The following is a 16,750-nucleotide window of genomic DNA, read 5'->3' as shown; positions in this document are numbered from 1 at the left end:
TTTGAGGAGTGTAATCTTGCCTCTCGAGGTCCGGAAGGAGTTCAAAGTTTCGGGAGGATTGGCTCTTCAGAAGACGATGCACTGCAGGATGGTCGCAAGTCTCAGCCGGGGCATTTGGGGGTTTGCAGCCCAAGAAGGTTGCAGGTTGTAGTGGGATGGCTCAAATTGCAGGTTCGCCCAGGCCTAAATCTCGTACACATTCCGGGGGGGTCTTCTCTCAAGTCCTTGAACTCTTTTTTACCAAACAAAAGCTTGCTACTTACTTGTAACTCTGGAACTTTGCCATTTCTACAGCTGTGCCTTTCCTGCTTTCCATCCAATCTGACTTTGAAGAACTCATACCTAGATAGGGATGGACTGCTAAAGCCTTTAGGCCTCTGAAAAGTATCACACGTCTTAAAAAAGGCTTACCTGCTATTGTTGGTGTTGTTCATGGTATTGTATTGTTTTCTATTGTGTTAATTAGCTTTGAAATAGTTCTTGTGTATATATAAAATAAATACTATTTTGATATAACTCCAAGTGTGAAGTGTTTCTTTGGGCCTATGCCCACTTTTACTCCCTAAAAATCATTGAATACGCCCAGAAAATAAAAATAGGGAGTAAAAATACTCCCAACAAAAGGGAAGCAGACACAAAGGACCACAGCTCCCTGGAAATGTTTGGAACAGTAGTGCATGTAGTAGCACAGGAAGAAACTACTATTATTATTGCCTGATCAGAAGAAGTAAACATGTGCATGATTATTACAAGAACTTTTGTTTTCCAGTTAATACATATTTTTACTTGCTTATAACATAAGTCCCATTGGAAAATGCACTCACATTTTCACTCACCAAAAAAATGTCTTACTCCCAACTTTGAAAAATAGGGAGTAAAATACTCTTACTTCTAAATCTTATCTCGAGCACTGCCCATGTACATTCTTAGTTCTCTGTACTGACCTACAGCTCACATCTCCCTCCTAAGGTAAGCCTCGCTGCTCTGCCATAGTACCAATACCTTGAGTGGTACAGGCCTAGACTAGAAGGTGGAGCTCTGTATAACAGACAGTTTTATAAAATCCTACCGCAGGAGGACTTTAGAAAAAAACCCTAACAATGCCACAGTTAAACATTGGCATTTTCCTTTCAAGACCTATAACATGGCTTATCTAAGCTACCTCTGCAGGACAAGAAACAAAACTATGCAAGCCATATTATTGCAAAATATGATACTTGTACTCATTTTGCAATCTTCTGACAACCAAGATACATTATAGGTAAGAAAACAGATTGACAATGGGAAGCAGGTACACCAAAAGCTCAATGATTACTTGGGGCTTTCCTTCAATGATGTGTGTACATATTTCTTCATGTTGATCCCGTATTTGCTTTCTACAATAAAATACATTTTCTTAAGTGAGTTTATGATAAGCCTCTAGATGCAATCTTTGTGGGGAGGATTGTCATCGAATTACCATACCCTAAAATCTGACTCTTGGCTAGATCCCAACGCCACAACTTCGGGCCAACCAATGTGACATGACATGAAGCCAAGATCAGAAGGTAAAGATCATTTGGGATACCGTAGCCAGAGACTGTTAAGGAGATTTATCATTTTGATGCTGCATCCCCTTTCCTATTGAGACGCCAGCACTTTTTGCTGAACTGATGGGCCTTTTTTCTTTAAGTCCTGAATGAGTAGAGCCCTTTTCCACTCATTCATTCTTATGGGCTCTGTCTTTTGGAACTCTGTTCTCTGTGTTTTACTTTTTCTATGGAGTCGACTTTCCTCCATATCTCTTTCAAGGCACCTGTATTTTACTTTTGTAGTACACACCTCCTTATGGGCAGTATTGCTTGGAACCCTTTGGGTTCTCCTTTGAAATTCTTTCTTTATCCTTACTATTGTTTTGTATCCCTCCTAAAACGTTATACTCCGAGAGATTGGTACACACTACCATATGTGGTGTGCCAAGGGGATACTTAGTATCCCCCTTCTCTCTGCTCCTGGTTGCGCACAATAGGGTCACCTAAGTACTAACTTAGTGGCTCCCTTCTTTTTTCTCCATTTCTAGCATGGTTGTTCTTTGTTTACCCGTGTTCTACCATTGTGGGAGGGGGAGGTTTATGTGTGTGTTTGCCTTTGGCGGGAACCCTGTGGTGTCCCCGTCTAGGCTGCAGTGTGTCTGGGTAGACAGGAATTGGGGGAGCAGTTTTCACTCCCCTGCCTGAGTGCCTGAATTGAACCAGCTCCCACTGGGGGTCTGACTGTCCTGATTGGACAGCCACCCACCCCCTTTTGTAAACTACTGAAATAGACTGAAGAGGAGTGTTGAAACTGAATAAAAGGTGAGATTCCCAAGGTGAAAGGCAAGTTGACCACTGGAAATTGTAGTAACAGAAGAAGATGACCAGAGATGCCGGAAGACCCTTTGCAACACTGAAGCGACCACTGCTGTCCTGACCTCATTTTCTATGCGTCAGAAAATCTCTGAAGAGGACAACTCCTTTCCTTTGGCTGGTGGGACCAACCAGCCCTGTGAATAACTACAATCTGAGCCATCTCCTGAGGTGCCTTGCCTTTGACCGGGCAAATCGTGTCCTTTGTTGGTGCTGCAGAAAGGGCACCAAAACCGCAGACTGACCAGAGAAGTAGAAGACATCTGTGCCAGAGGTCCTCCGTTGAGACTGCTGCTGAGATATTATGTTCATTGTCCTGCATTTCGTCACCAGACCAAGGAATCCGGAGACAAAGTCCATTGCTGCCGTCCAGAGGAGAATCTAGCCACAAACATTTCCTCTAACCTAAGGTACTGTTGGCTGAAAAGGTATGGCTTACCTTGATTCAAGAAGTTGCCCCAGAGTGTTGGAGTGCACATAGAGGTGTCCAGGGTGTCCACTCTTATTTCTGAGAAGCAGGAGACTAAGTAGCAAACTTAGTCACACAGCCGCTCTCTGTTGTACCCAATCTGGGTTGTGTTTTTTGAAACAAAGTATTCTTCATATATATGTATGTGCAGCTTGTGTGTACTTTCAAAATAATTCTCATAATAGATCAGAGTTTGATGAGGTAAGTAATGTTTTATCAACAAAAAGTTTCAAAGGTCCAACACTAATACATGCTTAGTGAGGATGCGGCTAACACATCTCAAGATAAGTGTAGACTTTAAGCGCCAATGCATTTCGGAGTGCTGTACTCCTTCATCAGGGCAAGTCTATACAATTGTGCTTTAAGAATCAACATTAACACATCAAAATTCCAACCATACAAACATAATAACAAAACAAAAATGTAGATAATTTGGAAATGCACATACCGGCAGATTCGTGAGTTCGAATAGCGTTGAAAAGCATAGTGAAAAAAAGAATAGAACAATGAATATGAGCGCTAGGGAGTAATGGGAGAAAAATATTCTGTATACAACACAGTCAAAATGTGAACAGAATGTACGTCTTGAGTGGGGCGTAGCCAAGGGGTTAAAAGAACTGCAAGGATCGCTGCCATGTGTGCCGGGAGCACACGCGGTCCACAGTAGCCAAAGATCTGGTGGAGATCTAAATGTAAAAGCATGTGTCAGGGCATCTAGTAACAACATTGGATCAAAGTGTAAAGGGAACAGAATCTGCCTATACCTTGTGTGTAACGTCGCAGCTCTGACCGTCGTCTGGACGCTGCTAAGGAGATGGATATAGATATCCCCACGTGACTGCATCGTGCCTCGATAATGGCGCGATGCGGCAGATAAAAATATACCTCTGCAAGTGAGGTCCTGTGTTCAGTTTGGGGTAAAATAAGCAATTATGTGACCAAAGCGCGGTCATTCAGTAATTACAGAGGTAATTCTGTGCAAAAATTGAAAATCAGAAAATCATGAACATAAAAGAAATACTATGGTTGATTGATTGGAAAGGACATACTGTAACCAAAGCACCATTGTAAAGGAAAATAAAGGGTACTTGCAGGCAAAAAATAAAAATATAAAATAAATACCGAAAACATCAAAAAGATATTGTGCATATCAATCCAATCACGCATTGCAGAAAAAAAAGTAAATCAAATAAAACCGCACTGTTTTGTGTTACAAACAGCAATGTTGTTGATACATATTTAAGTAATTCCAAACCAATTCCCAAATTGAGAAACCCTGTCGCGGGTGGTGGCACTCTAATGAATGTCACCTTGGGTCCCAGACTGGAATGTCCGGGAGTTGCGACAAGGGGGATCAGAAAAATTCAAATACAACATTTCATAGGTGAAAACATAGTACACGGGTATGATGAATCCACTGCTAAACAGCAATGAAAAATTGCACAACTCCAGAAATTAAATTTAGTAGTGGCATACATTGCATTTTTCATCGGCAATACCATTATTGCCAAACAACTTGTTAAATGCAAAACAAATACACCAGAAACATGTTCACCCAATGTTGGATAGACACATATGGTGTCTTAAATGTGAAAGGAACGCAGAAGTCCTCAAAGGTATATACAAAAAATACCAAGCAATATCTCATTATAATATAGTACCCCATTATGGGGTCCATATGTGGAGTCAAACTGGTACTATATATAGCAGTGATAGTTAATTTCTTCGTTGAGCCCATGGGGGTGAAGGCTCCCCAGTTTGTCGATCCAAAATGTTTCTTTTCTGTTGAGTCGCAGACCCAAGTCTTCGTGTGGATTGACTTTGCTCAGTACCTCCAGAATGAGGAACCTGATTTGGGTTAAATTATGGCCTTTCTCTTTCTAGTGGTGAGCTACTGCTGAGTTGGGATTAGAGTTCCGGATGCAGGACCGGTGCTTGTTCCAGAGTATTTTTGCTGCTCTTGTGGATTGGCCTACATAATATTTTCCACAGGGGCACTTGATGCCATATATAATGTTCGCACTATCACAAGTTCCAAAAGTTTTGAGGAACATTTTCCGGCCTGTACGTGGATGGTATATGGTGTTCCCCTTGATAACCATATTGCAGTTAGCACAATGCAAGCAGGGATACGTCCCAGTCCGTTCAGTGATCGGTTCCTTCCTAGGGGGTCGTGTCCGAACCAATTCATCATGCAAATTTCTGCTCCTTTGGTATTGGTAACTGGTCAAACAACTTCTGTACTCTTACATCATTTTTAAAAATATTCCAATGCTTCTTGATGGAATTCTTAATCTTGTTGCTTTGGATCGAGAACTTAGAGACGTATACAGGAGATTTGAGTTCTCTTTGAGGTTTGGCAGTGTTAGATAACAGAGTATTGCGGTCAAGGGCATCCACTCTCTGGGATGCTAAGTCAAGTTCTGTTTTTTTGTATCCACGTGCTGCAAATTTCTCTTTCATTATGGATTGTTGAGCTATGCAATTTTCGGGATCACTTGCAATCTTCTTGACACGCAGTAGTTGACTGTATGGCAAGTTTCTAAGTAGGCTGGGTTGGTGGAAACTTAACCGGTGTAATAGATTATTACGATCCGCGGTTTTACGAAACAGCGTGGTGCTGTAGCCTGTCTCGCTCTTCATTATTTCTACATCAAGAAACGTGATTTTGTCTCTGGATATTTCTTTGGTAAATTGGATGCGTTGGTCAATATTGTTCAAGTATTCAAAAAATTGGTTGAATGTTACCTCAGTACCCTTCCTAATACCGAAAATGTCATCGATATAGCGTGACCATAGATGTATACTCCATTGTATATGATCCATTTCAAATTTGTGCATAAAACAATTTGCATAGGATGGTGCCATGGTGGCCCCCATAGATGTCCCAGAAATTAGCAGAATTAACTTGTTGTGATATTGGAAATAGGAATTCTCCGCAATTCTTTTTGTGCACGGACTTCAGGTGTTTCCAATAATAACCATTCTACAGATTCGATGCCCAAGTCGTGGGGTATGGAAGTGTAAAGGCTTCTGACATCAATGGTGAACAACAGGTGATCAGGTTGGAAAGTGATGGTGTTGAGCTTCTGTAGGAAGTGGGTGGTATCTCTGATGTAAGTGGAAGTATTCTGGATAAGTGGTTGGAGAAAGAAGTCAATATACACTCCCAGTGGTTGATTTATACTGTCCATGCCTGCGACAATCAGTCTCCCTGGTGGTTTATGTGTAAAAATTTGGAATTCTGGGGTGATTGTTGTTCAGAAATTTGCGAGTGTTTTCATTCATCCAGTCAAGTTCTATTGCCCTGTCGAGTAGTGTTTCAAGGTTTTGTTTGATAGACATGGTGGGATCGTGGTCCAAAGGTGCGTAGATGGTTTGATCTTGTAATTGCCTAGTGCATTCTGCATAATAGTCTATGGTATTCATTATAACTAGTGCACCCCCTTTGCCAGCTGGTCGTATTGTTATATCCTTGTCACAGTAAAGGTCATTGATTGTTTTCATCTCATGGGGTTTAAGGTTCTTATGAGGCGGGGTTTTGTAGCTGATCCGCTCTAAGGCTCTGGTCACAAGTTTTTGGAAAATATCAATGGATGGTACTGAGATGGGCGGTATGAAACCGCTCTTAGCGCTAAATTCTTGGAAATCAGGGGCCTTCGATTCACTCTCATGGATTTCAATTTCTTCAAAAAACACTTTAAGTTTGAGTTTTCTTACGAACTTATATAGTTCGATTTTAGTGTTGAACAATGTTGTGCTGTGCGTAGGCACAAAACTTAGACCCTTCTGGAGAGTATCTTCTTCCGTCTTGCTTAGAGATTTTTGAGATATGTTAATAACCAAGTTTTCCTCAGTTGCAGTCGTGTTTGTGGCTTGTTTCTGGGATTCCCCCCCCCCCCCTCTGCGGGTTCTTTTGGGCGGGCGCCTAAAAAAGTCAGAGTGGTGGGTGTTTGTGTAGATGGACCAGTTGTACAATTAGGATCATTAGATGCTTGTTTCTCTTGGGCATCAGAGTCTTTTTGTGCTTCTGAATCAGAGCTAGATGTGGTATCCAATGGGTATTTAAAGAGTTTCTTGGGAGGTATCGGTCCGTATTTCTCCATCCATGTGTATACCTCCTCGTTGATATAATCGTAGGTATCACGCTTAAACTTTTTGACTTTCATCTGCTCTAATTCACTCTTATAGTCTTCAAGCTTAGTGTTGATATCCGTCCGAATGATATCATACTCCTCCCTTCCCAATGAACCAACAAGTTATTTCTCAATGTCTTGAATCTCAGTGTTAAGGGAAATTAAGTTCTTAGATAGCTCTTCGATGGTTAACAGAATGAGGTCAAGGCTGCATTTATTTAAAATGGCTTCCCACCTACGTACAAATTCTTTGCTTTCCTTGCAAAGGGTAGGACGTAATTGGATTCGCAGGCCTCTTGGGATACGTTGGTTTTTGACAGGGTTTCTCAATTTGGGAATTGGTTTGGAATTACTTAAATATGTATCAACAACATTGCTGTTTGTAACACACAACAGTGTGGTTTTATTTTATTTACATTTTTTTCTGCAATGCGTGATTGGATTGATATTCACAATATCTTTTTGATGTTTTCGGTATTTATTTTATATTTTTATTTTTTGCCTGCAAGTACCCTTTATTTTCCTTTACAATGGTGCTTTGGTTACAGTATGTCCTTTCCAATCAATCAACCGTACTCATGACCATGTTTGCAATTGCTATATGCGATTGGTACTCATTTCAATTTTTGCACAGAATTACCTCTATAATTCCAGAATGACCGCGCTTTGGTCACATAATTGCTTATTTTACCCCAAACTTAACACATGACCTCACTTGCAGAGGTATATTTTTATCGGCCGCATCGTGCCATTATCGAGGCGCGATGCAGTCACGTGGGGATATCTATATCCATCTCCTTGGCAGCGTCTAGACGACGGTCGGAGCTGCGGCATTACACACAAGGTATAGGCAGATTCTGTTCCCTTTACGCTTTGATCCAATATTGTTACTAGGTGCCCTGACACATGCTTTTACATTTAGATCTCCACCGGATCTTTGGCTACTGTGGACCGCGTGTGCTCCCAGCACACACGGCAGCGATCCTTGCAATTCTTTTAACCCCTTGGCTACACCCCACTCAAGAGGTACATTCTGTTCACATTTTGACTGTTGTATACAGAATATTTTTCTCCCATTACTCCCTAGCGCTCATATTCATTGTTCTATTCTTTTTTTCACTATGCTTTTCAACGCACGAATCTGCCAGTATGTGAATTTCCAAATTATCTACATTTTTGTTTTGTTATTATGTTTGTATGGTTGGAATTTTGATGTGTTAATGTTGATTCTTAAAGCACAATTGTATAGACTTGCCCTGATGAAGGAGTACAGCACTCCGAAAAGCATTGGCGCTTAAAGTCTACACTTATCTTGAGATGTATGTGTTAGCCGCATCCACACTAAGCATGTATTAGTGTTGGACCTTTGAAACTTTTTGTTGATAAAACATTACTTACCTCATCAAACTCTGATCTATTTTGAAAGTATACACAAGCTGCACATACATATATATGAAGAATACTTTGTTTCAAAAAACACGACCCAGATTGGGTACAACGGAGAGCGGCTGTGTGACTAAGTTTGCTACTTAGTCTCCTGCTTCACATGTTCTTGAGTCAGGGTGTCTCCAGACTCATCACAGCCAGCTCCTGTAAGATTCCTGTTTACCTTTTTTCATCCAATACCCACTTTATGGAATACCAGATAAAAGAAAAGTCAATTTGTGGTGCCCACTTATCTCTTTGAGACACTCTTATTTCTGACCCAAGCTGTCGGCTTGTGTCCCTTTTGCGAGACCGTTAACAAGTTCTCCAATGTTTTGTCAGTTTGTCTACTATCTTTAAATAGAGACCGAAAGTATCCATGGGAACCTTTGCTGGTCTGCTGCTTCTTGAGACTTTGAGTCCTCTACAAACTGACTTTTAAATAGAGTTAGGATCGCCAAAACTACCTCTAGAACGTTAAGCCCTGCAACTGCTTAACTAATCAACGGTTTTCCTTCCAAAAAGACTATCTTATGTGGTTTTGCTAACTAAATACAATTACTGTATATCTTTGTGCGCGAGTGTGCGCTATTACCGAAAATATGGTAGAACTGTAATTAGTGTCAAACAAGTGTGAATACAAGTAATCATATGTGTATTGGTTCAATGATCTAAGCATTTTATAACACTCCTCATGTAATTATAATAAATATATATTTTATTGGTGTGCTTCTTTGAACTGCATTACTAGCGGGGTTCAGTGTACTTAACTACAACTTGCATCTTCTCCGATGATAATGATCACAGCTCTGCAACTCTACCAAGGTTCCATGAGTAGTACAGACTGAAACCAAGAGTTGAGGACCTGTATACCATTGGCATAGTTTTAGGAAGTGTAACGTCAAGTGGACTTTAGAAAAACTCCCCTAACAGAGACCAGTTCTATGTACAACAGCACTTCCTCACAGCATATTTATTAACTGTTCAGGATGACAGTCTTGTAGAAGATGCACAGGATTTCAAGATGATATAGCCTTGCAGTGGGAGCCAGTGCAGTTGGAGGAGGGTCGGGGTGATTCGGTCGAATTTGCAGACTCCTTTAATGAGTCTTGCTGCAGCATACAGGACACATTTCAGGTGTGCCAGGATAGTGACCAGAAGGTCCAAGTGGAAAAACCGCTGGCTTTTTTTGGCCCCCACATGCAGTCCTCTGGCAAGTTTAAGTGAACATACCATCGGGGCTCTGGAGTCTTGCGGTCAGGTTCAGTGATTGCAAGTTGTGGTTTAACACACTGGAGTTCATTCTAGATCAGGGGACTTCAACCTTTGGCTATGATATTTTGGACTACAGTCTAGGTTTGCCTATAGTCTTATCTGTATTACAGTTCAAGGGACCATCCAGCTGATCCCCCCCTTGCAAGGAAAAGAAGAAAACCTTTGCAGAGCAGGAGAACTCCGGGGAGAAAAAAAGAACGGATGCAACGGGAGTTAGCACAATCTGGCGGCGACAGATCATCTTTGGTCGGCAAACAAAGGAGCATGCCCTGCACGGCTTCAATTGAGACTACAAGCCTGAAAATGCAGGAGCAGGCATCTTGTAGCCGAAGTTGAAGACCCTCCAGGTTCCATGGATGCACTCGTAACAGCGATGGCGGCGGCAGCGAGGTAGCCCAGGAGAGGGCTGGCCAGTCCAACGGGCGGTCCAGGGACACTTCCAAAGGCTCAGCCGGCACAGATCTTCGAGCAGGGGTCAAGAGTGGTTGTTCTCGTCGGTTCAGGGGGCCTTCTTGAGATCAGGACAGAGGAGCATGGCTTCATCGGGACTTACAGTCTCAAGGCTTAGTCTCAGGAAGGGTGCGAGAGTGGTTTAGGGCTATAATGAGTCCACACAGAGCTTGCAATTAGGCAAGTATATATAAATGAAATATATACATTTGTTTATCAGGCCTTTAAAATACACACTAAGCAAGTAAAATGGTCAAATATTGTCACACCAACACTCATTAAACAGATATATACATTCAACTTGAGGAGAAACAGAATAATATCTGGGACACTGATGTGGACTGAAACCAGACTGTCACAGTCCCCATATCCGGCTATACACATGGATCGCCACTTTTACCGAGAAAGGGCTTTCCATATATGGCAATTCCAGACCTGAGAGGGCAGGAAGAAAGCCAAAGGAAAAAACAGCCAAAGGACTGGTGAAAATTTCCTGTAACGGAGAGTATATGGTACTCTTTATGGCATTATGAGGTAAAATGCAAAAGTGCATTAAAAAGGCAAAAACGTGGTAGAAAATGATCTGCTGCCACCAGTCTATCCAAGACACATTGCATTTTCTAAGCATAACGTTACAAAAGGAAATGTTATAAGGATACAAAGTATCCTAATTACACTTCGCTTTACGTTGGGACTGATACATTTCCCTGCACAAATGATCACAAAGCAAGGGAAGTAAAGCTTAAGGCTATGGGAGGAAAGCTGCAAAAACAAATGGTTCCCAACAGTCCTGATCATGAATAAGTGTGTTGTTTTGGTCTAGGGATCCCTTTGTTTCCCACCCCTTAACATTATAATACCCCACATTTGCCACCAGGTATGGGTCTAGTTTCTGTAGGAGTGGGAAGGTTCTACACCAAGGCCCCTTACTCTTTTTAAAAACTACATGGAGTTTACTGCGTGCTGTGTCCTTACCTGATGGTACTTATTTGAACTCCTAGTAACGTGTCTGTTACTAGTTAACAGTGTATATTATTCATCTGACCCGAGTAGTGTAATCTCTTGGGTTGCCTATTGGGCCCAAGTGTACCTAGCCATCAGCATTCTGGAGAGAATTTGGACTATCATGTATGGATAACCAGTCTTACCCTTTAGGATAGATGTGTTCACACTCCTCACCAGAGGCATGTGACATCATCTCTCTGACACTATGCAAAAGGAGAACCCCACACCAGGAATGTACATGTGTTTCTCTATAACATTATTAAAGAGACAATACAGGTTATTTAGTAAAGCTAAGGTTCAAAAAGTCAGTGGCTACACTTAACAAGAATTAAACTCAACTACTACCATGAGACAGCCTGGAATATATATCCAATGAACATATCATTTAAATGCTACTAAGTATTAAAAAGGAGAGCACATGATCATGTTTTGCATTTGCTTAGCAAAAGAATTCTATTCCCCTTGACAGTTAATATTTTCCTTCTTCATGGATTCTCTGCAATTAACAATGTCCGCTATATTAAACTTTAATTTGCTTAAAGCTAAAATGACAGGACCTTGTGAGAAAATGCTATGATTCACAGCACAATCATTGTGCTACCCAGCCACCTGCATTGAAGATGAAATATAATGTGCACTTCCAATGATATGCTAAACCTAGAAAAATACATTTTTTAAATGTAATTGTGTTATGGTTAAATATAAACCGTTCATAATACACAAATTAGGGGCAAAGTAAGTTGTAGAAATAGGTACAGTATAAAACAGTATAATAAGGTAAACCATTAAAAGTATGGTTGTAATTTAAAATTAAGTGAATAAAGTTAAAATCAATTAAATAAGTTTGACAACAGCAATTGTCAAGGATATCTGAGAACCTGCACATAGTCTGTAGCAAAACTGATCAGAAATTAAATAATCGTCAGATTACAAAAGCACCATCGTATAAACGACGAATTTCAAGTGTGCACGTACAGTCTCCCAACAAATATCTTCCCCAACACATTTTTTCTAAATTATGTCCCTTTGGAAACTAATGTCAAAGCTTACATAAAATAAACAAAATGAGCATTTTTATATGGCACCGCAAACTACTTTTTTGAACATGTAATACTATTATCAAATTCAATGGAATTCTTTTAAATCGACATAAGGAAGATGAAAGAAGGTGCCAGCACTGCCATGATTCAAACTCAATAGTAGTTTATAAGCATATATTGCAGCGGTTACCCAAGCTGCTAAGCTATCTTGCTGGCTTGGCCATAATGAGCACATCTTTTACCGTGTAGTAAAGACCCATGCTTTAGCAAAAAACTCCCTCCTCACCTGAAAGACCATATGGCTTGTGAACATGTGCTTTGTGCAGCGGACAACATATTCTGTCTCAGATTCAGTGAGGGCGACAGGCTCTGTGGACGATTTGAACAAAAGTCCCAACTCCTTGAATTCTGGAACGGCAGCCAGTTGCTCTGAAATAAAGGTCAGATACTTTAGAAATGATGTGATGAAAATGTATGTCAAATGGGATGAAATTAGAAAAACATGTCAGATGTCATTTTAGAACCCGATTTTCAACGCTTAGAAAGAAACATGGAGAATTCCTCTTTTGGAAATACAAACAGAATTTAATGGTGGATCAAAAGCACCAGAAATATGTAATATTTCCTGCATATTCTCAAACCCACTTATTAAATGTGGTATGCAGCAATACACTCCTTGCTTTTTCAACACTATCTCTCCCTTTGCTTGTCTCAGGCATTGTTCCCATTTACTGTTCGGGCACCAATGTTTTTTGGATTGTGTTTATCCATTTTGGAATCTCGCAGTCTTCATTCCCCAACCCCTTTCACGCTACATAATTCATATTTAAATTGTCTAGCATTTCATAATTGCACTTGTAAGGTAAGCCATTTAAGTGTTTCAGGATATGTTAAAACATTCTTGTTATCTTTGTTTTTGTTTGTTTCTTGCCTATAGTCCCCTTGTATAATATTTGTTAGGAAATATTTAACTTTTTGCTGCTTTCCCTCGATAAGACATCTGGGACCATGCTCTTCTTGCTATTGTTTCAAATATTTCCCGTCTTCTGGAAGTAAATGAAGCCTTTTTGCTCACTTACCTCGCTAAGCTAATCCGTTTTGGGAGTACTGATCTATTAGTGCAGGAGAACCCTGTTCTCCATTGTAAAGTTCTTTGTTTATTTTTCCTGCACACATCACCTTCAGTGAAGTACGGTAGGGAAATGTTGCGTCCCTGTAACTTTGTTTACGCAACCTTTTGGTTATTGTATGATGTGTCCAGGATGTGCTGGTGGCAGCGGATACTTTCACAGGTTTTTCATTTTTGTAGTCTCAAGCACTTTTCCATTGTACCACTTAATGCCATTTAGAGTACCATATACTCTAAAATGGCCGTACCACAAGATGTTTCACCTGTCCTTTGGACATCTTGTCTTTTGACCTCCTTCCTGCCATGGAGAAGCTGGATCTTCCATATATAGTAAGCCATTTCAAAGGGAAAATTCCAGCTTCCACAGGCAAAGCGGAGCTCTGTGTGTGTCGCTGGGTCTGTCTGGACCCAGTCCTCACCTCTGCCAGTTGTGTCTGATACTGGGCAGATGCAGTGTTTGGAGGCTGTCCAGGACTGGACAGCCACAGCCAGTTTGCATGGTGCAGATCTTTGTCATTGGTGGGCTGAGGGCAACTCCAGCCTGGAGGACCCCTGTAGTCGTTCATATCAGCATTAAAGCCAAGACCCCTACGAAGGAGAGTTGCCTGCTAATGAACCAAAACTCCTTGTTGGAAGATCACCAACAGCCTTTTATTCACTCGTCTGGCAAAGCCCCGTCTCTTTGCAGATGTCAAGAAGACTTTCTTTGGTGCTTCGATCTCTGGACTAGTGGGAACAACCAGTCCTGACCTATGCTTGGAGATCCAGCCTCTGGAAGCACTAGGAAACATCTTGTGATCTAGCCAGATTTCCTGCTGGGCTGCAACTGTTGCAGTTCCAAATTGAGCCATTGAACTTTGCAGATCCTCATCTTATTGAGCAAGAATCATTTCCCCAAGGTTGAAGCTCTTCACCAGGAAGATGGGCCTTGTAGGAAGAGCTTTTTATTTCTCGCCACAAGGTGTTTCTTCTGCAGTTTAGTTGAAATGACCATCAGTGCTCGGTCCCTGTTAAAGCAGCAGGTCTCCCTTGAAGCTGAGGTGGGATCAAACTCTGTGGCTCCTGGAAACCACATTATTGTACCTTATGAATGGGGTCCTGCTAGCGTGGTGGCCTACTGTAAACAGCCCCAGACATGACAACTCACTGTGATTGAGGAGGGAGCAGGCTTCAGGTTGACATAGTTACATATGAAAGGTCTCTGGTTAAGATAAAATACTTAGGCAGAAATGGAGGATAAGCACAGAGCATCAACTTGCTTTCATGAAAGATGAGAAAGGGGTCCATTGAATAAACAGCCTGGTTCTTGCAAACCATTACCGTAGAAGTAACATCCACTGTGCCCGACATGGCTCGAAGGACTTATACACTGAGAAAAGAGAACCATGCTAAAATCCTAGGCTGGATGGTGACTCGTACCCGGATGTCTAGAAAGACTGTTTTGACCATGGGTTTTCCAGAGGGAACGTATTAGAATGTGTGTTCTGGTAGGCCTGCACAAGGATAAACTATAGAGCAGGCAAGAATCAAAGGTAATGCTCAGTTAGCCAAACTCGCACAAGAAGAGGGGACATCAATCAACCTACACTGCAGTAGAGTCATTTCCCTTTCCATGCTCTAGTGGCACAAGTTAGTACACTTGCTGGCTTTGAGAAAGAACATCTAAAATCGTACACTTTTGGCAGGAGCCATAAACATTTTGCCTTTTGCTTCCAGGTGTATCAATCCTTTTCCCTGATCCAAAACCTCATCAGAAATGCGGTTCTGTACCCCGTGAGAAGTCCTAGGACTCTCAGGTTTAAGGTGTTCCAATAAAATGATGTACCCTGTGCGAGTAGAGTCATATGGTTGGTAGAAAATATTTACTTTTTTGCAGTTCAGCCTGCTATATCCCAGGAGATACCCTCAAGTGAAAGAAATCCAGAGTCAGCTCTCTAGCTAAACATTTTTTCTTTTTGGGTGAAAGGAAAATGGAATGGATGAAGAAGTTCATGTTCAAAGCTACTGCCTGTCCAGAGGGCAGGCAAGCCGCAGACTCAGACAAGATCTGCCTGGAATCCACATCCTGAGTGTGTGCCTCAGAATAAGCCAGTGAATGTTTTAATGTGGTCACCATCAATAATTGTGCGTCGCTAAATGTTTAAAGGACGCACCTTTGTGACTGAAGCTGTGTTTGCATTAGGCTACCAATTTTTCGTATTTAACATGGTAGCCTGCCCGCTTCCAATGTCGAATTGTGGGATGGAAGAAAATCATAAGGAAGTACTGTTGCTGCATCTTGGTAAAACAAGCGTGGGAGTGGAGCTCTGCAAATGTACATGTATTTCCCTTTATGCCTCATTGTGTGAGAACCTTAGTATTTTTGTTGGGTTTGTCAGTGTCTATTGTATCTTTTAATAAGTTAGATTCCTTTAACAACCTCTCTTACCATCGTAACTCGTTTTTCTATGGGCTGCCCTGGAGGTCCTTTAGCCAAAGTTTGACCTTTTACCCACTTTTCTTTTCCACGGGCAAGTCTCCTTAATGAAGCAAAGTGATCAGTTCAAACTGGTAGCAGGGTTTTTACTTTTTACATGGGGGCACTATCGTTTAACAATTTTCTACCACAAGCTAGTCACTTTGTTTTTCGTCATTAACACAATAGCTACCTCATATTTTAACCCTGTAAACTGTAAACTGACCCAGTAGCTTTGTCTACATCGAGACCGTCGGTAGAATTTACCATATATAGTAATTCACAGTTGAAGTCTCCGAACAGAGCCCACAAGGAGAATGTATGAATAGGATCCAGGTTGAGCTGGGTAGGGGCGCTGCCAGATTCCCTCATCATTATCCTTGGAAGTTTGATGTCATAAATGGAAGTTCACTGGCCATTCTGGACTGAGTGGCTGCCAAATATATAAATGATGCATTGAAGCAAAAATAAGGCTAGAGGAATGTTAAACCCTGCACATGTGAACATCAGATGGGAATATTGCACCATTCTTCAGTCAACCACTGGAACATTTTCCAACAGAAGCTGGGATAACCCAGGAGGGCACTACAGACTATTTTGGATGCTTTTGTGCTGCCGTCCTGCACTACTGGAAGCCAAGGTCTCTCTCAGTTCAATCAGGGAAACCTCACTTTGGGGATTGCCTGCTTTGAACCACCAGGCACAATCAGTTCACCAACCTCCCCAGTTTGCTGGTGATACCCTGAAACAACTTGAACAGGGTACTAAGTTAAGAAATGGATTACTTCAAGAACCGATTTAGAAAGACTGCTCCGAGCAGTCTTTCTAAATCGAACTGCCAGCTGATGCAAAGCACATGAGGGTGTGCGGAGGCTGACAGGCACGGCAGAGCCAGAAGTGGGAAGTCGCTGGGGCCAATGTAAGTGTTTTGTTTATGTGGGGGTGGAAGGGGTGTGTAATGTTTTGGGAAGGGGGGCAGGGA

The 16,750-nt window shown here is 41.5% G+C and overlaps 1 protein-coding gene across 1 annotated transcript in view; it reads right to left on the bottom strand.

Moving 5' to 3' along the window:
- Positions 1-16,750, bottom strand: part of COPG1 (COPI coat complex subunit gamma 1) — a 569,339-nt gene that overhangs the window by 206,999 nt on the left and 345,590 nt on the right. The window contains exon 19 of the mRNA XM_069643344.1: positions 12,471-12,613. Coding sequence (XP_069499445.1) covers positions 12,471-12,613 — 143 coding nt within the window. The remainder of the gene's footprint in view (positions 1-12,470; positions 12,614-16,750) is intronic.

This window comes from Ambystoma mexicanum, chromosome 2p (genome assembly GCF_040938575.1).
Source record: "Ambystoma mexicanum isolate Mex_15411 chromosome 2p, UKY_AmexF1_1, whole genome shotgun sequence".
In the NCBI taxonomy this organism is placed as follows: Eukaryota; Metazoa; Chordata; class Amphibia; order Caudata; family Ambystomatidae; genus Ambystoma; species Ambystoma mexicanum.
Note: the sequence above shows the minus strand (reverse complement) of the source record. Positions and strands in the feature narration are given on the sequence as shown.